Source organism: Sus scrofa, chromosome 4, assembly GCF_054392235.1.
Source record: "Sus scrofa isolate SSC_HxYL_T2T_F1_AM1 chromosome 4, Sscrofa_HxYL_maternal_Yorkshire_Landrace_v2.0, whole genome shotgun sequence".
NCBI classification, from domain to species: domain Eukaryota; kingdom Metazoa; phylum Chordata; class Mammalia; order Artiodactyla; family Suidae; genus Sus; species Sus scrofa.
Window position 1 is genome coordinate 33,267,872 of NC_139386.1, and position 26,572 is coordinate 33,294,443.

Genomic DNA, 26,572 nt, shown 5'->3' on the forward strand with positions numbered 1-26,572 from the left:
CATAAAATGAAATAATCAGTACAACTACCAAGAAGTGTAAGGTTTAATTCATCAGTATAGGTTTTCACTGCCAGAATTTAGAAGACATTTTAATGAGTTTAAGATTAACAGTCAAAGGATTATATCATTTCTTAAAAAACTATTATACTATTTCTTAAGAATGCATCACTATAATCAATATAGAATTAAAGACACTGAAGTTTTCAAATTGTAGCTTTTTCTCCACAAATATTGTAAAGTACCTAATATTTTTAAATGATCTCAGAGAGTGAATATGTGTGTTTTCTGTCAAGGATATAGATCATTTGCTTTTTTTTACATTAAAATTTGTGTTCATTATTTTTAAAAATCATGATTATCAAAAGTTTTCAAATAGGGAAAAAAGCTTAGGTGTCAAATTTTTTCAAGATACTGATTAAAGCTTTCATTTTTATTTAAGGTATTTTAATAATAGACAAAATAGAGGGAAGTCACTTTTCCTCTAAACTTTTTTCACTGTAGTTTGCTGCTTTGTCTAATATTTACATTTAACTTTCTCCAATTCCAAAATGCATGAGTTTTCATTCATAAGCATGATAGACATTTGTATGGTATAATGAAGGAAAACCCCTCTCCTCAAAGTACATTTTTTTTTTCATCCTCAGCACATCAGGGAGAGATAATAACTCATGTTAAGATGTTACTGTGCCATTTCTTTCAGACTTCTACTCTCAGATTCTATTTGAAAATTAAGTCTTCTAATCCTTAGCCCAGCGCACAATGCTTTCTGCAATATCTCATCATACTTTTTACATTTCATGCCTTTATCCTTCCAAACCTACTATTTACTTCTCTCACCTCCATTTACTGAAATCCTGTTTATTCTTTTTAGGCCTAGCTAAAATGCTCATGACAGTTTGTACTATTCTCTCATTATTTCTAAATTACTACAGCACTCCAAAAAAGCTCACAATTTTAATTTTTACAACTCTCCTTCCTACAAATGATTTTTAAATTATACAAAGTCAAAAATTAAGTATGGCATGACCATATACTAGAACATATAAATTATGTTTTATTACAGACTTAAGTTTCTTTGCATTAGTGAGATTTATATTTCAGGATTAAAAGCTAAGTGAGATGGAGACACTTTACTTTCCATGCTCTAGTCTTATTAATGAGATTAGGCTTAAGAAGAGGAAAAAAAAGAACAGTGTAGATGGCTAGAAAGAAAACGAGCCCTGCTAAAGGATAAGATTTGTCAGAATCAGTTAAGGCGACAATGGTATGGCTAAAGAGCCTTGTAAATAATAGGCTCCAGCCCAGTGATATTATTATAGGATTCCAGGATAGTAGCTCCATGATGCAGTGGGGAAGGCTAGAGGCTACTCACCACAGCAACCAGTATTAGTAAAAATTGCTATGCACAGACCTGGAATCAAGTAACCACTGCACACTAGAACATATCAGTGAAGCTTAATAAGGAATAAAAATTAGTGGGTCTTTTCTGAATGTTGTCCTTTTTTCAGGGTTTTCTAGAACATACGTTGACAGCTGGGAATAGGTACAGAGAAGGAACAATGAAAGATATCTGAGTAGGAACATAGGTGCTAAGAGTCAAATTAAACATAATTTTTAAAAATATATTTTACATGTAAGTTTGTGAATAAGAATTTTGTTTGCTACCTAAATGTAATGCATCATTGGATCAATCACAATATGGAGCACCACAAACATAACGGTGACTAAATATTTGTTGATGTAATTAAAATAACGTAGATTTCAAAAGAAAGCAAAAAAAGGAGAGAAAAGAGACAAACTCCAAATAAATGATATATAAAATATTAAGCAAAATTTATAAGAAATTATATTAAGTGTAAATGTAAATTATCTCAAAGATAAATCTTATCAAAATGGATTTAAGAAGAGCAATTTCACATTGTTTTCAAAAGACAAATGTTAAATATAGGAACACAGAGTGGTGGAAAATAAAATGATTGAGAAAGATACACCATACAAAAATCATTAACATTAACCAAAAAAAAAAAAAAAAAAAAAAAAAAGCAGCTGCAGCAGTAATAACATCAAACAAAACTACTCTTAAGGAAAAATTATTCCTAGATAAAGAGGGACACTAGGTAACGATAAAATTATCAGTCTACTAGGAAAAACATGACAACTTTAGATTTGTATGTAGCTAATAACATAACTTCAAAATATATAGAGCTAACAGTGACAAAATTAAAAGGAGAAAAACCCACAAACACACATGGAGATTTTAACACACCACTCTCAATAACTAAGGGAATAATTGGATTAAAAACAAGAAAAAACAGAAATTGCCAACATAAAGGAAATGAGAAAATTTGATCAATGAAGTTAATAAACCTGATAAACTTGACATATGTAGAACATGTTCCAAAATATGACAACACATTCTTCCCAAGAACACTTACCAAAATTGATTACATGCGGCACCATGAAACTAACTACTTTTAAAAATTCCAAATTATTCAAAGTATATACTCTGACAAGCAGATAATTAAGCTAGATATCAATATTAAAAAACTTAGAAAATCCCTAGACTTTGGAAATTTACCAATATACTCCTAAATAATCCACAGGTAAATCAGTGTATAATAACATTAACACACCACATTAAAATTATCTATGCATCCTTCTGAAGAAATGAGGAAAAACAAACAAATTAAACTTAAAGGAAGTAAAAGAGAGAAAAAATAATAAGAAGAAAAATTAATGGAAAAGAAAAGCAAACATACAGCTTAGAAAGTAAACAAAACAAAAAGCTAAATGTTTGAAATACTAGTAAAACTGAGAGATCATTAGCAAGTCTGAACAAGAAAAAAGAAGGATAAAGGAAATGAGAACATCACTACATATTCAATAGACATTGAATAGATTATGTCATTATGAACAATTTAATGCAAATAAATTTTTTAAAAATTAGGAGAAATGTTCAATTTCCATGAAAAAGCCAAATTAACAAAGTAGATTCAATAAGGCAAATAATTCTAAATAGCTCTACATGTAGTAGAGAATTGAATTATAATTCAAAATGTACACACAAATTGCCAACCCTGGTGACATAGAGAGTGAATACTTCTAAACATGCTCAGGTAAGGAGCATGAGATATAAATGATAATGCATCATGAGATAGCTGAGTTTACCACAGTAAGGCAAGATAACTTTAACATGTAAAACCAATACAATTTACCACATTACCAGGATAAAAGAGAAATATCATACGGTATGTCCATGTGCAGAGAAAAAAAATGAACACAACTCAACATCCATTCATGATTAAAATTTTTCATCAAACTGGGAATAAAATATATCTTCCTGAATCTAATAGAGTAATAAAAAAGCCTTACAGGAAACATCAAATATAACAGGGAAATATTTAAAGCTTTTCCCAAAAAAAGGGAATCAAACATGGATGCCAACTTCTACTCAATAACTTCACTTCCACTCAGTATTTTATTATACGACTTATAGAAAGCATTAAGTTAAAAAAAAAGCAAGATATAATGCTTTGAAAGAAAGACAAAAACTTGTCATTACTCACAAATGATATATATTGTTAAACCAAAATCCAAAATAATATATGGAATAGTTATTAGATTCATTTAATAACAATAATAAATTTTACTTCTGTATACCAGCATCAATTTAAATCAAATTCTTAGTTACAGATCTTTTCTTTCTTCCTTTTTATGTTTTTTTTAAGAGCCACGCCTGCAATATATGGATGTTCCCAGGCTAGGAGTCAAATTGGACGTGGTGGCCTACAGCACAACCACAGCAATGGCAGATCTGAGCCGTGTTTATGATCTACGCCACAGCTCATGGCAATGCTAGATACTTAACCCACTAAGCAGGGCCAGGGATCAAACCTGTGTCCTCATGGATACCAGTTGGGTTCATTGCCACTGAGCCAAGACAGGAACTCCTTTAGTTACAGATCTAGTAAACAAAACTTCTACATTGAAATCTATTAAAATATCATTTAGAGATATACCAGATTCATGCAGTGGAATTCTTCCTACCCCATAAGAGATTTTAGTTATCCCCAAACTGATCAATGTAATTTGCATCAAAATCCCTGAAGACTATTTGTGGAAAAGATCATTTGATATTCAATCTATTTGTCAGTGCGAAAGGTTAAAAATAGTAACAATAATCTGGAAGATGAAAACAAGCTGGGTTAATTATACTACCAGATATTAGAGTTTATTATACAGATACAGTAATTTGGACTGTTTGGTATTGGCACAAGAATAGGCAAGTTGGTTAATTGAAATGAATAGAGTTAGAAACATAACCACATTTACATGGCATTCCAAATAAATATGCTGGACCAAGTAGACATTTGTAGGATTAAGACTGAGTTTTGATCCCTACATACACACTATAAAAAAATTAATTACAGATGAACTATAATGAGAAGATTAAAGCACTATTCTACAAGAAAACATAGGAATGTATCATTATGATCTCAAAGAAGAAAAGATCTTTTATGTAGATTATGCCAAAAAGATCGGAAACTGAAAAAAAAAAAAACTAAAATACATTAATATTTAAAACTTTTGTTGATCAAAAGATCCCATTTGGAGTTCCCGTCGTGGCGCAAACGAATCCGACTAGGAACCATGAGGTGGCGGGTTTGATCCCTGACCTTGCTCAGTGGGTTAAGGATCCGGCATTGCCGTGAGCTGTGGTGCGGGTTGCAGACACGGCTCGGATCCCGTGTTGCTGTGGCTCTGGTGTAGGCCGGTGGCTATGGCTCTGATTCGACCCCTGGCCTGGGAGCCTCCATATGCCACGGGAAGCGGCCCTCGAAAAGGCAAAAAGACAAAAAAAAGAAAAAAAAAAAAGATCCCATTAAAGAGTAGGAAAGGCAAGTCATAGTATAGAACACACTTGCAATACATATAACCTATAAAAAATTCAAATCTATATTTTATAGAAAACACTCATAAATCAATTTTAAAAAGAAAGACTCAAAAAGAGTCAAGAAATCTGATTAGGCTCTTCATAAAAGAGGATATCTAAACAGTCAATTAACCTAAGAAAAGGTTATTACATAAATGTAAATTAAAGCCATAGTGAGGTAATACTGCACAGCCACTTGAATGGGCAGGTGAGAAGAAGAAAAGTACTAAATATAAAGTGAGGATACAGGGAAACTCAAACCTTCATTCACTGCTGTAGGAAGTATAAGTTTGAACAGTTTGGGGAAACTTTAACAATGTCAACCACAAATGAATATACGGATAGCCTATTACCTATCTATTCTATTACTAGGTATATCCACAGCAAAAATGAACACATATAATTACCAAAAGGCCATGTATAAAAATGTTTATATAAGCACTCCTATGAATAGCCAAAATCTGAAAGCAAACTATAAATCAACTGCAGCTTTTTTAAAATTAGACAATTTAATTCTCAAAGCTACTGATTTTAGCTAAGTACTTATACATTAGAAAAATCACAGAAGGTTGCTAATAGACAACACGATGTCAAAATTCATAAGAAGTTTAAATTGGACCTTAAACTCAAGATAAGCAACACAAGATCCTTTAGCACTCAGCACCGGACCAGGGCTCAAACCTGCGCCTCCAGAGCCACCCCAGCCACTGCAGTCAGATCCTTAACCCACTATGCCATGGTGGGAACTCCAAACTCTACATTTTCAAGTAAACTTTTTACTACAGTACGGAGTTCATACAGAAATGTGTGTAAATCACAAAAATACGCATGGGTAAATTTTGGTGAAATAACTACCCCATGTAACTATCACCCACATCAAGAGATAAAGCATCACCAGCATCCTTCCAGCTTCTCTCTTGCTCTCTTCCAGTAATTATTCCCCCATCAAAGTAATAGCTATGCTGAATTCAAATACCATAGAACATTTTTGCTTATTTTAAACTTCATATAAATAGAATACCCACACATGTATGAATATTTTAGAGATAAGATTATATGTAGCTGCATCCAGGGTTGCAGCTGAAGCTCAGATTCAATCCCTGGCCTAGGAACTTTCATATGCTGTGGGTGTGGCTATAAAAAGAAAAAAAAAAAAAAAAAAGTAGAGTTCTGCCTCTGAGAATGACAGAGTAGCTTATACCAGACTACTCTCCTGCCAGCAATAATTCTAAATTCTAGAAAAATGTTTTAGTTAAAAAAAGTGTAAAGACACCTGAGAACAAACAAATTCAGGCAGAAATTGGTAATACGACACTTGAAATAAGAAAAGCACCTAATTAACCATTTTTCCCCTCAGGGTTTTTCCAATTTGGGACACCCCAGAGGAGTTACAGCTCAGCAAAAAGCCTCTGTCTTACAAGGCTGAGAGGCCAGAGGTCAGAATTCAGAGTTATGAGAGCAGCTAGAATGCTGGGGGATATCCTAGAAAGGAGGGAGCCAGAGAATGAAGAGACTCAAAATTTACACTCAGTGGTTCCTCAAATCATTGCCTGAACTGTAAACTGTGGAGAGAAAAACAAGAAGAAACTCAGCAGAGAGCCACAACTGAGAGGCTAATAAGGGCTGCAAAGGGATTGCAGCAACTTCCTGATGTAAAAGACACAGAAACTGGAATTTAAATCCCAATATATTATAGGTTTGGACCAATATTTTGAACTTTGTCTAGAATTAAAACCTTAGTAAAGAGAACCACAAACTAGATTAGAATCTACCTTAGAACAATGCAAAGAACCAAAATAAGCTTATAGTGTCAGAATGCTATTCATAAATCTCAGATACTGAACTACCAAAACATCTTATTATGCGGATATAGGGAATAAATAAAGGGTTGCTATAAATTTTTGATGATTAACTGTTCATATACATACGTTCCATCAAACGTTAATCATCATGATCTTTGACAATTCAGACACACTTATAAATAAATGCAATGCTTACCTTTCCATGAAGAAAAACCCTAAAAGAGGTTCCTGTCATCAAAAAAATTTTAAATAATACACTTACTTATTAACACCCTAACTTGAACCTGTCCCTAATAACTAATATATACTTAGCCAATGGTAAGTCAATCAGTTCTCCATTACTTGACAAAAATGTTGCTAAACCTGTGAAAGAGTGACTACTACACATATACGGTTTAGTGTATCAAACAATTTAAAAGCTTCAATAAAAGTTATTAAATACTAATAGATACCTGTTAATACTCATAGTGTTATCTTCAAATTCTGTCATATGTATCATTCAAGACGACTCAATAAAAGCATGATAAACTTTACTGAAAACTTACTTTGCAGTCTCCGTGTTGGACTCTCTCCATGGAGCTGTCGTCGTGGCATATATGGAGAAGGGTGGGGAAGTGGCAATGAAGAAACATCATGGGTCTGAAGTTTGTACCAGTGTGGCTCATCATCTAATAATGCTGTTTCTAATTCAATTAAAATCTACAAAGCCAAGAGACAAAGAATTGTTATAAATAGTCATAAATAAATTATTTTAAATGTTTTTATTATAATAATGATAATTATTATAGTAACCCATAGAAATGGATGGTTCTTTTATTGTTTTTCAAGTCATGTGCAAATCATGACAGTGTGTGTGCTTACGTATATGAGAACTGATATATAATGATAAATCACTATTTATCTATGAGAGGTTAAAAAAGCAAAACGATTAAGATACTCTTCATTCTTCCTAAATTTTTCCTAGTCATTTTCAAATGTATAGGCACTATGTTCCAAATGTTTACACACACACAAAGATATATACACACACACATATTTAATCCTCACTCCAATACTGAGTTGTATGCTACTATCATTCCCACTTGATTGAAGAGGAAACTAAAGCACAAATATATTAAATAACTTGCTTAAGGACCAAACACAGGAAGTGGTAGAATCAGGAATGCAGAAACAGACAGCTGGAGCCAGTCTCTGCTCCTAGCAACTATGCTATCCTTCTTCCCAACTGGTTTAATACTCTTTGATTCCTTAGTTAATAACATTCAGTTTGATATTTCCATGGATTGTCATTTTCCCCCATGATATTACCATTTAATTTAAGGAAGCCAACCACACTGAAAAAGACTAAAAGCAGTTCCCTCAGTATATTCATAGCAGGAGAAGGGCCTTTCATCTGTCCTCCTCCAATTCTTTCTCCACATTATAGCTGGATATGTTTTTCTCAAGTACAAATGCAATCACACCATTCTCTTTAAAATCTGTCATTTGTTCCCATTAGCCACAGGATAAAATCTGAACTCTTAGTATTGTATATTAAGGGACATCATCTGGTGTCACTTTAACCCTCAAGTCCCATTTCTTTCTTACTGCTTTCCTTTCCAATTTCTTTTCTTTCTTTCTTTCTTTTTTTTTTTTTTTTTTTTTTTTGCCATTTCTAGGGCTGCACCCATGGCACATGGAGGTTCCCAGGCTAGGGGTCTAATCAGAGCCTCAGCTGCCAGCCTACACCAGAGCCACAGCAACACGGGATCCAAGCAGCATCTGCACCCTATACCACAGCTCACAGCAACCCTGGATCCTTAACCCACTGAGCAAGACCAGGGACTGAACCTGCAACCTCATGATTCCTAGTTGTATTCGTTAACCACTGAGCCATGATGGGAACTCCTCCTTTCCAATTTCAATTCGGCTATCCAAGACCTCTGCAACTCTAGTATCTTGTCATTTCCTCTGCAGGAACTTTAATCCCCTTGACTTTGCTAAATTCTACTTTCTCTGTGGAGCCTTCCCTGGACCACTTCCCTTTCCCTTGCACAGCAATTATGTACTCCCATTGCACTTTCCCTGAAAGAACATCTGCCATGCTATGTTATAATTGTTCATTCATTTGTATGTATCCCAGTGGATTATAAATTCCTTGAAGAAAGTAATATACCTTAGCCATCTTTGAAGCCTCAGTCCCTAGCACATTATGGATACAGGACAGGGCTGAAAAAAAAACCCTGAATAAATGAATTACTAGTGGTATAATTGGTTCAGTAAACTAAAATGATACACACATACTATAAAGGCATCAATAAGATTTGTCTTCAAGTGGCTAAATTCATCCTGTTACATTTACCTTTTCAGGTATTCAAAACATAAAATTTTACCACGTCATATAAACAAAATACTCAGGTTGACATAGTCTCAGCTTTAAAATAGTTGCAGATACCTCTCCTAAGAATTCACTTTCTTCCTCTCGAACTCGAGCTTGATCCCAAAGGGTAATCTCAAGCATTCGTTCCCGAAATTCTCTTCGGTGGACTGGAGAATAAATGAATGTTTGGTTCCATTTGGGTTCTAATGTTTTCTTTACTGTTTTAGTTCTTCTCTTGTTTTTATCACTATGAAAAAAATGAGAATACATGAACTTACATAAACCTTTAACTTTCGCCCTCAAAATTATTAATATAAAATTTCTCAGGAAAGAAATCAAGTGAAGTTTTCCCACAAATGTATCATACATTAAAAATATTATAATCTTTAAAGTTACCATTAAAATTTATAAGGCATACAATTTACTACTTTATAAGAATGACTTGATAATACCAATATTCAATAAATATGAAAAATTTTCATGATAGATTATTAAAAACTTAATCTTTCTCAAATTCTAAATAAAACTAAACTGAAGAATCTTAACTTTAATTTTTTTAAGCACATTGCCCTATTGGAAATCTTCAAAAGGGCAATTAACCTACTGGTTACATATACTATTACTTTTAGTATTTGTATATATGCAAAGACTATACATAGTATTTATAACCAACAGATAGTAATTGCATATACTAATCACTTAAGACTATAGAAGTGTTATTGTACAGTAAATCTAGTAAACTGTGATGTTCACTACTTCACATCCATATAATTTAGCTAATGAGCAATTGTAGCTGCACTTTACCAAGTTACTTTCTCACACAGAAGAAATATGCATTTGCCCATTTGACATTTATCAATGTCTTGCCTTCGAAAACATAGTAAAATTGTTTCTATGTGAGAGGGCAACTATAATCTGAAAATTCAAGCTGACCATCCTGATAAACAAAACTTCTAGCTCAGAGATGCTCACATTTTTTTTTGAGTGCATATTTCTATCAAGTAAATGTTTTTGATTACCTGTTCCATTATATACACATATATTTATAAATTATAAGCATGTATTACTAAATCATTATACAGATAATTATATAAATTGACAAATACACAAAAATAGAATGAAAAATAGTTACATTAAAATAAAAATTCAAATATTTCTTTCTGAACAATAAACTATCTCATACATCCACTGTGTACACCCATTCTTTCTGGAGATCACTACTCTAGCTTATTAGAGAGGATCAATGGTTGAATAGGAATAAAAAGACCATCTAGGAATAAAAAGATCATTAAGCTATCAAAAGCGTCTGTTTGAAGTGAGAGGTAACTATGAACTGCAAGTGGAATGGTATTAACTGCTACAAATTCTCTCAGTGTAGTACACAGTACGAAGAGTGTCAGGAAATAGGAAGCTGGGAAAACTAAAGATAGATTGTCTCTAAGTGAGGGAGGCTACGAGACTCCTTCTCTAAGTGAATAGAGAGCTTAATGTTTAATATCAACTTGATTTAAGTAATCAAGAGCACGTATGTTTCCAAGCACCATGCACGCACGCGCGCGCGCGCGCGCACACACACACACACACACACACACACACACGCACACATTTTTTTTTTTTACGGTCACACCAGCAGGATATGGAAGTTCCCAGGCTAGGAGTTGAATCAGAGCTACAGCTGCCAGCCTACACCATAGCTACAGCGAGGTGGGATCTGAGCCAAGTCTGCGACCTATACCACAGCTCAAGGCAATGCCAGATCCTTAACCCACTGAGCGAGGCCAGGGATTGAACCCACATCTTCACGGATGCTAGTCGGATTTGTTACCGCTGCACCACAACAGGAATTTCCTTCAAGCACATATATTTAATGTAGCAGAAAGTCATCTTAAAACAATGTATACATATTAATTTCTAAAGGTTTTGTAGAAAAATAACTTTGGAAACCTATTAGGTTTCTTGAAATTTATGGAAAAGAAGTGGTACTATAAATAAAAATAACTAAATAATAGAAATAATGACAAAGACTATGATTCATGACTACATTACTCCCTCCTATAATTTTAACAAATATTTATAACACATCTACTTATATTTTATATTCCATCCATTGAAGAATTACATATGAGACCCTGTCAGAGATAAAGGTCCTTCCACCAAGGCCAGGAACCTTGCTCTCTAAATCAAGAATGTTTGGTATCGCAACCTGAACAGAAATAGAAGAAAGCCTTGGGAGTTTCCCTTGTGGCTCAGTGGTAATGAATCTGACTAGCATCCATGAGGAAATCCCTCACTCAGTGGGTTGGAGGATACGGTGTAGGTCACAGATGCAACTCCCATCTAGCATTGCTGTGGCTGTGGCATAGGCTGGCAGCTGCAGCTCCAATTTGACCCTTAGCCTGGGAACTTCCATATGCTGCAGCTGGAGCACTGCCCCCCAAAAAAAAGCAAAAAAAAAGAGGAAACTTGGCTAACACTTCAAGAGTGTATAAAGTTCTCAAAGAATGATTACATTAGAAGGGATTTCTAATTCTGGGTAGGAGGAGACTAGATAACCTCTGAAGTTCCTCATAAACACACCTTATATGATTACAATTTGGTAAGGCAATTTAGTGTACATCAAAGCACCAATCCATGAAAAGAGCAATGGAAAGGTATCTTACCTTCATCAAGTTAAAAAGTAAATGAGTTATTTTTTTTTCTAGAAGTATGATTAAAGCCTTCAAAAGAAGATCATGCTGTATAAGTCAAAGCACTGAAATGTTGCTAAAATTACAGAAAAACTAAGATCAATAAGCATGCTAAATATATGTTTTAAATAGCAGCTTAATGGTAATAAAATAATTGATCTTTAACAACATCATTAAATTGTTGAGAAAGCAGTTAAAAAATCTAACCTAAAGCTTTTTCTATTTATTTTCATGTTTCCAGTACTTTTGGTTTCCATATAATTTAACTTAGCAGCATGCAACGATGATATGTTCACTCAAAACAAAAGAAAGAAATATATTTTGACTCGTAACTAACTCTCCTTCAAGATATAAGAAAGAGTGTTAAAGCATGCCTAGCTATTTTTTAGAGTACCTTGTATATTATGTAGAAAATAATACATTGAATGGCTTTGCTGACATACTGACATTCTGGACTAAATCTCTTCTATGTAGCCTCGCTTGTCCCTCTAGGACGCCTTATCAATAAAAAGATATCAGGAATTCTCTGCTGACTCAGAGGGTTAAGGATCTGGCAGCACTGTCACTGCTGCAGCCTGGGTCACAGCTGTGGCAAGGGTTCAATATCTGGCCCAGGAATTTCTGTATGCCATAGGTGTGGCAAAAAAAAACCCAAACAACAACAAAAATAAATAAAAAGGCATCAACTGTTTTCTATGTTCATTTATTCATGTCCAGTTGTTGCCCCCCATCTGCAAATGCAGAACTATGCAATTTTATATAAGTGACTTTAGCACTGCAGATTTTGGTATCTATAGGCTTCCTGGGACCTGTGTTTTTTTTCTCCCAGAAAAATTGTCAAGAAAAAAGAAATAGTTCATACCCAAACTATAAATAGTCCTTTATTCACATGTAAAAAATTGTGTCAACAGAAAAAAAAAAATCTGAGATGATAATGTAGTGACAACGTAGCTGTTTAACTTAACCAGAGAATGCTTTATTTAAGGGTAAAAACCTGACACAGCTCTATCAATAAAGTGAGCTACAAACTTGCCTAAAGAGACTTCAAATTCCTGATAAATGACAGGGAAACTCAGTTGAGAAATAATGTGAGAAAAAAAAAATATCCAAATGTTTCTCACATTCTCTGGTGTTGAGAAAAGATTAAAAAATCCTACATCTGGAGTTCCCGTCGTGGCGCAGTGGTTAACGAATCCGACTAGGAACCATGAGGTTGCGGGTTCGGTCCCTGCCCTTGCTCAGTGGGTTAACGATCCGGCGTTGCCGTGAGCTGTGGTGTAGGTTGCAGACGCGGCTCGGATCCTGCGTTGCTGTGGCTCTGGCGTAGGCCGGTGGCTGCAGCTCCGATTTGACCCCTAGCCTGGGAACCTCCATATGCCGCGGGAGCGGCCCAAAAAATAAAAAAAATAAAAAAAAAAAAATCCTACATCTGAAATGTGAAGGAGTCTTTAAAGGGACATTCCCTTCCATTTTAGTTCTATCTGCTCACAAAGTGGAGAAAGGTATGTTAAATAAAATAAAACTAACCACAAATAGTCAACCAAAAAACAAATGGTTTGAGAGACTTTGATCATCTTGAAAAACAAGCATTTTTCTTCAAAGGTCTGAATAAGTAGAAACTGAAGTTATCTGTGTGCATAAAAGCATAGATGAGAATTCAGCATTTCCAGCAGGTTTTCCTTGTGGCATTCTTGTGATGCTAGGACTAGTACACTAGGTGCGTTCTGAGGAGCCATGTATCTTAGCCTCCATCCAGGAAGGTAGGTAGAACAGCTGTGACATTTGTCATCCAACTGAAATTTAAGCTGGATTTAACATTCTAGTTATAGGAAATATTTTCTAATAGTTTTAGATGTTGTGACACACTGACATTTTCTGAGGAATTCATTTTACAAATTTCGCTTCAAAATATGTATCAAATAAAGTATAAGGCCTTTATTAACTGCCTACTTCCTTTCTTTTATCCTTTTCTTTGCTGAAATTGTTCTTCAGATGATACTCTGGCACTCAACAGTGATGACTTTCAACTTAAACTAACTAAAAGAGAGTTACCAAAGTGTATAAATATGTTTAAGATCACATGTGTGCCCAGCGACTTCCAACCTGAGAAAAATGACCAGCCTGAAAGCCTGAGATGCAGAAGAGCTGTGGAAAGGGTAATTGGTGCATTACTTCTTTCTTTTTACATGATGCTTACTGAATAATCTCTCTCCCTCTTTTTTTTTTTCTTTTCTTTTCTTTTTATGACTGCACCAGCGGCATATGGACGTTCCCGGGCTAGGGCTTGAATTGGAGCTGCAGCTGCCAGACCATGCCACAGCCACGGCAATGCTGCATCCAAGCTGCACCTGCAACCTACACTGCAACTTGTGGCAATCCTGGATCCTTAACCCACTGAGCAAGGCCAGGGATTGAACCCACATCCTCACAGAGACAATGTCGGAACTGCTGAGCCACAATGGGCACTCCAATCTCTTTTATTTTGTATGTGTCTGGAATTAAGAATGATTAGATGATTTTTTGATAAGCTATTTCTCCTATCCTGATTCCTCAAAGTGTATGTTGATTAGCATGCACAAAAAGCAAATAACACTTTAGAGAGCTGATTACAGGCCTAGTGGTAAAGATTCCTTGGTGATATAGGTGATGAAATATAAAGCATACTCATTAACTTTACAGAATAGAGAAAAATAATATCTTAGTAAGAGGAAGTAGAAATTTTAGAGGAACATGATCATAGCCTTCAGTACCACTTTGAGCTTTTTGCCTCTGTCATCTATGTTAAAAATGCATTTGATTTAAAGGAGCATAAATTTTTTTGATTGAAGCCTCAATAATTTTTTTTCATTTTTTAAAGTTTCATTGAAGTACAGCTGATTTACAATGTTGTGCTCATTTCTGCTGTACAACAAAGTGATTCAGTTACACATATACACACACATCAATTCTTTTTCAGATTCTTTTCATATATAGATTATCACAGAATATCAGGGAAAGTTTCCTGAGCTATATAGCAGGTCCCTGTTGGGCAATCATTTCGCATACCTCAGTGTGTGTATGCCAACCCCAAACCCCAGTACAGTCCTCCCCCAAACCTGTCCCCTAAGGAGCACAATTTTTAATGAGTTTGATCAATGAAAACATACATTATTTAAGAAATAATCCACACAACCTAAAATAAATATTAAATAATTTTTATTGTAAATATTTGATATAATTTTAAAACAATCTGAAAATATTTACTCTCACTATTTTGATTCCCAAGAATCAATATGCTTATGCTAAACTTTATAAGTTATCTAACTGGTATGATATTTAAAAATAAATGATACAGAATCAAAACACCCACTGCCATTAACATTTCTCATTTATTTTCAAGAACATTTATTGTTGTTTCATATCCCTACCTTCTGTCTGGAAGAAAGTAAATTTTAACATAAGGATTCCTTGGCCTCCCATCTTCCCTGGAAGGGAGATCCTTTGCTCCCAAAATTGTAACTATTAACTGGTGACCAACCTTGTCAAACCATAGTTTTATCTGAAAAGCAAAAATATTCATTTATCAGCTTAAACATTTACTACTGTAACATAATGTTTACATTCCCAATATTTGCTCTGTTCTCTTACGCTAATATTAGCACAGAATATTAACTTCACTTGCAGTTAAAATGATATGCTACGGTAACCTCAATGAATAGAGAAATTAATTCAGATATTTTAGTTTGATAAATCATTTGTCCTTTTTATAATCTAATTTGATACCTTATTAACATGCACATAATAATTACACTACCATAACTAAGGACTTTATATAGGATTGCTCTATGTATACCTTTATGCAAGAATCACTGTAATTTATTTTGGTTCCCCTAAATAGTTCAGAATAAGTGCTCAAAATGAATTGAATAAATAACTTATTTATACAGCATTCACAGGGATTTTTTAAGCAAATATTTTATGTTATACCACAGCAAAGACATTTCAAAGATTTTAAGCAATGGCAGTTACTAGTACTTTTAGTCCATAGATTCCTTAGGTTTGTATTTAAAAATGCAATAAATTCATCTTTTAAAATTTCTTACGCAGAGTTTCTTTTTCACTTGTGAAGCAATGTATTATCTTTAGACTAATAAGGGTATACTTTATAATTCTAGATGAGAAAGAATAATTTGCCTTTGCCATAATTAAGGATTAGAACTTCACATCCAGCTGCTGAATTCATCTGATTTAACAATTGTCACCTCCCACACACGTACCTCACACTCCCACACCTACCTAGCTAATTTTGCCATGTCAGAATCTATGATGACTATGGCTCTGATCCACATTTAGTTCAGAACTGAGCACATTTCTGACCATTACCTTGAAACTGAAATTGAATTATAAACTTGAAATTTGGGAAAACATTATATTTATATAACATATACTTTATTATATGTGTTTCCAATGGTTTGATTTTTTTCCTTTAATTTGAAACCATGTCTGTATCAGTTTAAACAATTTAAATATACATCTCATGTCAGTTCTTTCCTCTCATCTCCAAAACAGAGTCAGGTCGGGGCCAGGCTCTAGGATATATAAATAAATGTATATCATATACATATAAATATAGACAAATATATATTGATATATTGGTAGTTCAGTTCCAATTCTAACATGCCTTGTTGAGTCTCTCACTTCATATTTCAAGAGAATAAGTGGCTGGGCAAAACTTTGAGTTGGAAGACTAATGGCTCAGTAGAGAATATCAAATTATTTACATCTTTCTTTTTAGTCAAATGGAATAATAAGAATAATTATAAGGAAAACTTAAAATTTAAAATGATTATTACTACTATTTAGGTCCTTATGTTTAACACAGGCATTATCTTGATGCTGTGTAATAATAAGTTTTCCAAATCGAGTTGCTAAGTATAGACTCTAAACAAGTGTTTCTTAAATTGTAGTCCCCAAAACTCCTGCAACAATATTATCTTGCTATTCTTTAAAAGTTACAAATTCCTGTCATCTACCTCTCATCTACTGAATTGGAATGTGGCTGAGGGAATTTGCATTTTAACAACACTTCTAGATGGTTCTCATGGACATTAAAGCTTGAGAACCACTGCAATGGACTAGGGGTCCAAAAACCTGGAAAAAAAAAAATCCTGTAATATGTAAATGGAAAAAAACAGTTCAAATGTTTGCTTGCCCGACAATATTAGAACAAAGATAGAGATGAAAATAGGTGGGAAAAAAGAGGCCACTCTGGCAAAAGACATGAGGGGCAAACAAAAATAAAAAATTTCTGATACACAAGAGTGTATCAGAAATGAGATGAAACAAAGATGTCAGAGACCGTCATAGTTTCTCTAAATTTGTGACTAAAACCACATTAATTTCTAATATTTCTTATTTTCTATAGCAATAAAAAACATGGCTTTATTTTTCCATGATATTAAAAATCCTTCTCAGAGGATCATGACATGAATGTTAGTAATTCGATGAGAAAAAGCCCCAGAAAGTCTTAAGAAAAAAAAAAAAAATTCCAATAAACTATATACTTAAGAAACAAAAAAATTATTATTATTAGACCAAGCTCACAATAATTGGAGCAAGTTATGGATTTCTATGAGAGTTTTTTGAGAGACTGAGATTAAACCTTTGTTGCCATCTGCACAGGCAATATTTTTGCTCCTTTAGAAGAATTATAGCTAAACATTTAAGATACATTTTTCAAATACTTGATAAATAGTATTATTTTTAGATTTTCTTATGCCATGGAAAACCAAAAATATCACTTACTGATAATATTCATTTCTTATCCAAACAGATAATAGGCATGTGACTTTCATATATTCACATTAATAATTTAGTTTATTAAATTATATATTACAAATATATAAATATTAAAATAATATGATATGAAACAGGTATATTTTAATTTTACTGTTTTTTAATCAAATTACACTTTTTAATAAATCATCAGACTGGGCATTTGTGATCCATAGCCCTAGTTTTTATTTTACTGAAGTTTTTGAAAGCTATCCAGTTCACACTATAAAAAGAGAATTATTTTATTTGTTAGATTATTTATCACATTCCTAAACATTTCTGTGCTTTTTAAATCAATGGTTAGAATATGTCTGTTGATTCCTCCAAATAACAAATGTATTTTTCCACAATTCTAGATATAATATAGTTCTTATTTACCTCAATTTCATTAATAAAAATATTGATATTACTTTAATTGTTTTAATAGTTATCATTCCAGTTTTATCATGTAATCATTTTTAAATTTCCTAAGCAGAACGTGAGTAGTATAAGTTAATATTTTACACTGTATAGTATTAACTAGAAAAACTTTAACTTTTAAAATTTAAACTAAATTAGTATTATTGAAAAGCAACAACAATCTGGGGGGAAAAACATGCAGCAAAGCAAGGAAAGCATAACTCTACTTAAAAAAAAAAAACTATATTGATTTACTATATAAGGTTTCCTAATGAAAAGAGGCAAACAACTTGTACCTAAGTATTACAGTAAAATTAAATGGAATTACAATTACAAAATGTAAACAAAATAAATCCAACATAGTTTGTTTGGATTGTGATTTTGTTCTTTCAAAGTAATCTACTTCCCAAAAGTTGAACCTTATATCATATGTATAAAATTCTTATTTTAGTTAAGGTACAAATTTATTTGCCAATCTCCTCAAGGAGTTATAGCTTGGAAAATGCAAGATAATATATAAGTTAAATATATAATGAATGATTTAAAGAGACAGCAAACTTGGTGTAATAAAGGTGAATGTCAACAGTATAAAATCAGCAATTTCTATCAATGTTACAAGTATAAGTAAAATCTGCATTAAATGCCAACCTGAAACCTGTGAGTTTTAGTATTCAGTTCATCATATAAAATCGCTAACAAAGATTGTCTCTTTAAATTTTTCCTGTATTTTAATCCCCATGCATAATTCTACAAGCTGGCTCATAAAATGATTTTAAAGTCAATAATATGGTTTGGAGCAACATCCCAAAGAAAGTTTTCCTACTACGCATTTTCCAAAAACATACAAGTAAGGGATAAAACACAACTTCAGTTTCTATCAGGCAGACAAGGCCTTTACCTGAACCCTAGGAACAAAAGGCGTTGTTCTTCTACTAAGGCTTTGGCTCTGGTAAGCAAAATTAAAGAAAAAAGCAATAAAACAAAACCAAAAAGGACAACACGCTGGAACTAAAAGACCAAAAGTAAAAAACACGTACAACTAACCTTTAAATACATTTTCCATGACAATATATATCTAAATTAAGCAGTTTGATATAATGAATAAATTAATTTTCCCAAAATGCTAAAATAGATAAAACTCTATCAATCTAATAAGTTTCAAATCAGATTTTTAAACGTAATTAACAGGAATTAAGACTGAATATAAAATAATATATTTGGGCTTATATATTCTGAAAGAATGAGTTTAAACATAACACAAGAGTCAAGATACTTTAGGTTTCACCCTTAAACACACTACAAAGAAAAAAAATCATAATCCAAGAAATAAGACAAAAATACATTATAGCATTATTAATTGAAAGTCATCTGTAGAAGTAATTGTGTAACTTTCCAAAGGGATACAGCTAACAAAAGTCTAAAAAACGTAAGCTAGGCCAGCTTTAGCATTCCTTAAAAGAATAAAGACAGAAAGATAAAAGTATGCTGGAATACACTGGATGAATTAGTTGATTCATCCTTTAAGAGTCTATACCAGGCTCTAGTATTTAAACATCATTTTCAGACATTTATTGTGTACCACTTGAGATAACACTATTTAGAACTAATCATACTTATTAATGACAATAATACCTCATTTCTTTTCATTTATAGTTTTTTATATTTTTTCAGGCCTTTACTGACAGTTTTTTGCAAGTTTACTGCTTCCCAACAATGCTAGGAGATAGCTGCTATTATCTCCAATATGTAGATGAAGAAATAGATTTTAAAAAAAGGCTAGATAGACTTTCCCACACAAAAAGTAACATATTGTAAAGGTAGAAAATAAACCCAGTTCTGATTAAATCACTGTTATTTCAAATTCTTGGAATAAAATCAGATTCCTCTTATAATTTATTTTATTTTCATTTTGAAACATTTTCCCAAAGATACCACAATCAAAATTTTTTGCCTTTATTAAGGCATGCCAACAGTTAAAGCAGGAACAAAATCAGATGTATGTCTCTGGATTAGGAATGGATTTCAGGGAGTTTAATTTTTGTTCTTTCACCAAGATTCCACCCCATTCTTCAGCTTTCTCACGGATTCTCTTGCCTAATTAGCATCTGTAAACAGTTAAAGGCTTCAGACTTTTCCACTGCTATATGGAAACAACAGATACTAGAAGGACTCTATCCCATTCAACCATTATCAGACAGGCACTGTTTAAGACACAAATCTAAAACCCTAAAAACAGATTTTAGAAGCAGACTATCATTCAATCATATGAGTCTCTCTCCAGAAACCAAGACAGTCTCAAACCTAAGCTATCTTCCTTTTTGTGTGGACACATTTCCAAATGGAATGTTTTTGACATGGAGTGTGTTACTGAAATCTGATATGGAGTGTGTTACTGAATGTTTTGATATGTAGCGTGTTACTGAAATCTGTATGCATAATCCTAGGTAGATAATTCTCTAGCCAATGAGTAAGAGATGCATGAGATTCACAGAGATTAACTAGACTGAAGAAAAGGACTTTAGTTAGGCACTATATTTAGAAATAGATTTTTTTCCTTCTTACCTGTTCTACCTGGTTTAGACCAAAAATACTGCTAATGAAAGATTTTTAAAGGAAACATTCTGTAAACTAAAAGATTCACTTCAAAAGAAACAGTACTTGGAAATAAAGTAATTCTTTAAGGTAATTTTCTAAAATAATCTCAAATAACTCACAGATTTCTGAAATTGACTGTCTAATATCTATGCTAATTTAAATCCAATTTACACCCATAAGATTATACATTAAACTTGGCTATGTAAACATATTTTGTTTTGTCAGGTTACTTTAAATTGAGGTGAAATTAAAATAACACGCAATTATCCATTTTAAAGGGTACAATTCAGTAGCACCTAGAACATCCACAATGCTGTAGCACCACCACCTCGCTCTAGTTTCAAAACTTTTTCATCACACCAGAAGGGTATTAAGTAATCACTCCCCATATTTTCCCATTGTCTCAATTTCTGGCAACTACTAAGCTGCTTTCTATCTCTGTGGATTCTGGATACTTCATAAATGGTGAAGTATTTTGTATCTCATTGCAGTTTGTAATTAATATTAATTCATTTATTTTAAGCATGAGGCAGCTAATAGTAACTGTAACGATTCAGCCTCATATAAATGAAGAGTTTGAATATGTGTCTCGCAATTTATTTTGTATTTTTAATGTCACTTCCTACTTAATACTGTCCTAACTTCAGGACATTCTTTTTATACAATGCTTCTGAAATAACAAGATTGTAACAATGAGATATAAAAGATGAAAGCTCAAAAAACACCTTTCATTTACAAAAAGTTTTTAAAAGGCTATTGAGTTTTTAAGTAGATATAAAGAATACATACCTATTTCTCAATTTCTTATTCCCTTTAAATGGGCATATAAAATGGATATATACAATATTTACCAGCTTATCACTAAAAATGGAGTCAGAAAAATATTAAAACAAAGTCACTTAATATCATATTAAAACAAAGTAACCATTAGTCAGCCACAGACCCTGAAATAAATAAGTATGATTGTCAGTAAGAATTACTGAGTTTCTATAGAAAGAAAGAGATCTGAGCCATTTTCCACTTTTTAAAAAGTTAAGGATTATAATTTATTTTAATACTTCATCAAAAAACTTGCTAAAAGCTACAAATTAATTTTAAAATATAAAGAGAATTACAAAAGTAATCCTCTGAAGAAGGAAAGCTCTAAATTACAGAACACAATATTAAAAAGAATCAAGGGAGTGCTGACAGTGAAAAAGTCAACATATAGTCCAGGTGTCATAAACCTGAGTGCATACTGATTTTCTCACCAAATACATCAATGGTACTTTCATAGCTATGCCCTAGAATAACAAGTCAGCATAATTCAAGCACAGAAAAGAAAGAAACTGAGTAATTTTTAAAAATCATCAACAGCCTTGTACATGAAAATTTAAACAATGATTTGCATTATACCTATATATTTAAGAAAATAACAGTCCATGAACTGACATAAATATAATAGAAAGGTCAGTTCATATAATAAACAAATTGTCTTTGTTGTCAGGCATTAGCAATGTCTGATTTTGTAAATAATGAGTGACTTACGGGCCCAGGTAAATCTCACCAGAAGTAAAAATACCCACAGGTAAATAGGAGATAGGAATCATAATGTTGCCTTATGATTTCCCAGGAGTTTTCCTGAAGAATGATATATGTGGACACATTTTCCCAACCTCTACATAATTAGATCAAACCAAATTTATCTCCAGTTGGCAGAATTGAGATTAAATATAAAGGAAAATACTATCCCTAGAAGGGTATATTGCTTATGGTTTCCTACATGTAAAGAATGAAAATAAAATTAAGTTTTATGTAAATTTAGTTTTAAGGTAAAATCTGTGTATCTCTTGTTCCCTATCATAGTCTCAGTAACTAGTGTTACAAATGACCTGGGTTATATATACATTAACATCAATTACTTAAATAGATAACTCTAGTATAATTTGGTAAAAATATTTTGGAGAACAATTTATGCAACAGATTTTAAGAATCTTTGAATTTTTTCTTTTGTATTTTACATCTGGAAACTTATTATAACAAAAGAGTTTTCTCCTAATAAAATATGCAAGATTTCCATGGCATCATTATTTATAAATTAGAAACAAGAAATATATCCTAGAATAGCAAATTAAGTTAAAAAGGGTATTAAATAATTATTAAAATTATTTTAGCAGGAATTTTTAAAGAAAAAAGTTTAGAGGCAAAAGTATACCATATTATTATATTACTAAGTGAAAAAGCAAGTTTCAAAATAGTATACCCAGATTTATCACAGTTCTGTTTAAAAATTTATATGTATGTGAATGGTTATACTTTAGTGGCAAGATTATAGATGGTATTTATTTTTTATTTTATCTGTTCTTTATAGATTTACCACAACAAATATATATTACACTTATACAAATATTATATTGCTACCATTCTAAGTCACAAAAAGATGATAAAATGGTACACAATATTAAGTTATAATTCTATGGATTTTTTTTTTTTTTTTTTTGTCTTTTTGCCATTTCTTGGGCCCCTCCTGCGGCATATGGAGGTTCCCAGGCCAGGGTCCAATCGGAGCTGTAGCTACCGGCCTACGCCAGAGCCACAGCAACGCGGGAGCCGAGCCGCGTCTGCAACCTACACCACAGCTCACGGCAACGCTGGATCGTTAACCCACTGAGCAAGGGCAGGGACCGAACCCGCAACCTTAAGGTTCCTAGTCGGATTCATTAACCACTGCACCACGACGGGAACTCCAATTCTATGGATTTTAAAGCAACATTATTTATAAATTCGAATACTACATACTTTTAAGTTTTTATTTGCCCAAAATATTTAACAGTCTTATCTTTCTACCATGTTCATTTTGAATCATGAGGTGAATTTGAAATCTGTCTAAATGCCTACACTATGCTTCTCACCCTCCCCTCCTAGTTCAATTTCTAATATAGCCTTGGGATTTCAAGAGGTAACAAAGTGGTACTTACTTAACTATGGAAATCTATCTTCTGCTCCCTCTTTGACCAACTGAAGCCAACTATACACGCACACACACACACGCACACAGATTTATTTATGTACTGACATTGTCAGCCACCCGAAGCATGATTTACAAATGAACTATAATTTAAAATTTTTAAATTTTAAAATTAAAAATTTTAAAAGCTAACATGTATTAGAACTTTCTAAAATAGTATAAGAAAATACACATGCATTTAAACCATAAATGACAACATCTATGCTGTCCAAAAAATGTGAAAGAATAAGTAGAACAATGCTACTTATTGTGTAAAGTGAAATAAACACTACTGTCCTCAAATGCAAAAGTTCACTCTGTTATGAAAAAGAAAGGAAAAGAAAATAATAAAGAATAGTTCATTTTATGACATTTACAATCTCCTAATTATATCTCGTCTTCTTTCTTACATAGCTTTTGTTATCACTTTTGTAATGAAAGTAATCCCAGAACAGACATGTCTAATGATTTTTTTCAATAATTATTACTATCTTAATTCTACTTATACTTCCTCCATCTCCATTTAATTAATGAAAATTCTTCAGAAAAATTAAATACTTCTCCTTCCCCCTAAAAAATAAAGGGAGAAATTTTGTAGCTGATACAACAAAAGGCTAGATATTGCTCTTAAATTATCAGCCCAAGAAGGGTTAGTTTTTAAGTGTGACGTTTTTTATCCAAAATTCAATGTTTGAATTTTGAGAATATAAATAATTCTTAATACTCATAAAAATGTATGTTTAGTAATTTCCATAATTAGTGTCAATATTAACTTGTTTCTAAAATATAACTGGAAAAATTTTAATATTTTTTAATGGTTTAAAGGAAATGACAACTGAAGAAATTAATAAAAAGTGAGGGCTTGAATTTGCAAAGCTTATCTAATATGGTCAAAAGATGTATAATAATTTTTAAATTTTATTATAAATGTTCAGATTAGGGATCGCTTAATATGAAGTCCACCTGGCATACTCAGTCATCCATTAGGTATTTTCCCATTTACTTAGTTTTGTCTGTTAACAAGTCATCTGAAGTATCATTATGTTTCAGAGCAATATTCATACCCCAATGATTACTATGAAATTCATCTTAAATTTTCTTTAAAGTTGAAAATGAAAGATTATATAAATATTTACTTTTATCTTAAATATTCTATTTTTGTACAATGTAGCATTTTTATTTCTCTTAGAAATTTGTCTTAGACAAATTATACTCATTTTACAATGTAGCATTTTTACAATGTAGCATTTTTATTTCTCTTAGAAATTTTTACAATTTTATAATGTAGCATTTTTATTTCTCTTAGAAATTTGTCTTAGACAAATTATACTCATTTTAAAGTACTAAGCAAAAATCATAACTTTGAATTTTGGAATAATATTACCAAGGTGAAAAAGGTTTTATATTGCATCACAAATTCTAATTCTCATTAAATTCCAGAAAACTTAACTCTAATAAAAAAAAGTATTATGCTACATAATTACACTTGAATTTAAATTAATTAAAATTACTAAAAATGAGAAAAAATTGAAAAGCACAATTATATTCTAAAGAACTTGTTTTACAAAAAAACTAGCATCATACAGTAAAAACATTACTTGATATTCCAAAAAGAGAAATTAATCCAGTGATTACATACTGAAAGTTGTCCAGATAAGAACTGTGGAACATCCCTCAACATGCCAGGACTCATGGGAGAGGTAACGGAAATAGAAGGACGATCCATTTTTTGAGATTCAAATGAGCTAGAACCTGAAATGGTAATTACACATAAAGAATAATAATAATTGCTCTTTACTAGCTATTTAATAATCTTTACCAGACATCTTTTAAGTAGTTTTCAATGCCCACAAAATGCCATTATATAGACCATTTTCTTAACCATGATGTTCCAAATATACTTAGAGGATTTTTTTTAAAGTGTAGGTGCAGCTTAGGGATTCTCTTAAGACCAAGGGTGAACCATTTCCTCTGCCAATTATAGCAGAGATAGACCTCAAAACATAGTCACTTCATCTGCTGTGTGTACTAAATTCCTATCTCACTAACATAACATACTAAATTTTTTTTATATAATGATTTTTATTTTTTTCCATTATAACATACTAAAAATTTTTAAATAGAAACTTAGGAAGGAAAACGAAAATCTAAATCAATAAAGCAACTTGAAGATGGTCTAAACTTGCAATGTTAAAAGTTTAAGTTCTAGAATGTTGATTGTGAAAAGTTCTCAAGAAGTGATTTTTTTAACCATATCTGGAAGAATATAATAAATTAGATGGGTAGAGAAGAAGTGAGGGGCTATGAAAAAAAGATACAAAATAGCATAAAAAGCAGAACTTCAGTTCCTAGAATTTGTATGTATGGAAGTTGGAAAGTGAATAAAAATGGGGCCAAGATACTGGCAGAATTAAATGCCTGGAATTCTGGACAAAAATTTTGGCATGAAGAAAATATCCATGGAGTTCCCTGGGGGTCTAGTGGTTAAGGATCCAATGTGGTCTCTGCCGTAGCTGGGTCACTGCTATGGCATGGGTTCAATCCCTGGTCTGGGAACTTCCAAAAGCTGTGGGTGTGGCCAGAAAATAAAATAAAATATACATGCTAAGCTCCTATGAGTAAGGTAATAAAAATTGCATTTGAGGAAGATGTCTTTACCATTTACTTAAAAGTGTAGACGGAACTGAGATGGAAAACAGCTAAGAACAAGAAGACTTCAATAAAATAATAATAACAGAAAAGGCTGGAAAATGAAATAGAGTTGAGGGCATATTACAAAATAAGAAAAAGAGAACTTGGAAGCGAATTAGATATGAGAGGTAAAGGGAAAGCGGGGGGACAGTAAGAGTTCAAGTCTTGTAATCAGATGTGGAGTCAAGTCCCCTATGTGCTGGTCTTGTTCTCTGCACAGGCCAGTGCAGATATTCCTGGGACAGAGAAAACTGGAGAAGTCTTGTGTTGGGTAAAGAAATTAATTTGGAACACAGTGACCCTGTG

The 26,572-nt window shown here is 32.5% G+C and overlaps 1 protein-coding gene across 50 annotated transcripts in view; it reads right to left on the reverse strand.

The window, feature by feature from the left end:
• Positions 1-26,572, reverse strand: part of RIMS2 (regulating synaptic membrane exocytosis 2) — a 617,675-nt gene that overhangs the window by 258,230 nt on the left and 332,873 nt on the right. For 31 of the 50 annotated variants that reach the window (XM_085021921.1, XM_085021928.1, XM_085021934.1 and 28 more), the window contains 5 exons: positions 25,215-25,327; positions 18,893-18,940; positions 15,189-15,319; positions 9,170-9,341; positions 7,281-7,434 (listed from right to left, as the gene is read on the reverse strand). In XM_085021921.1, coding sequence (XP_084878047.1) covers positions 7,281-7,434; positions 9,170-9,341; positions 15,189-15,319; positions 18,893-18,940; positions 25,215-25,327 — 618 coding nt within the window. The remainder of the gene's footprint in view (positions 1-7,280; positions 7,435-9,169; positions 9,342-15,188; positions 15,320-18,892; positions 18,941-25,214; positions 25,328-26,572) is intronic. The other 19 variants (XM_085021919.1, XM_085021923.1, XM_085021931.1 and 16 more) reach the window with 1 other exon arrangement.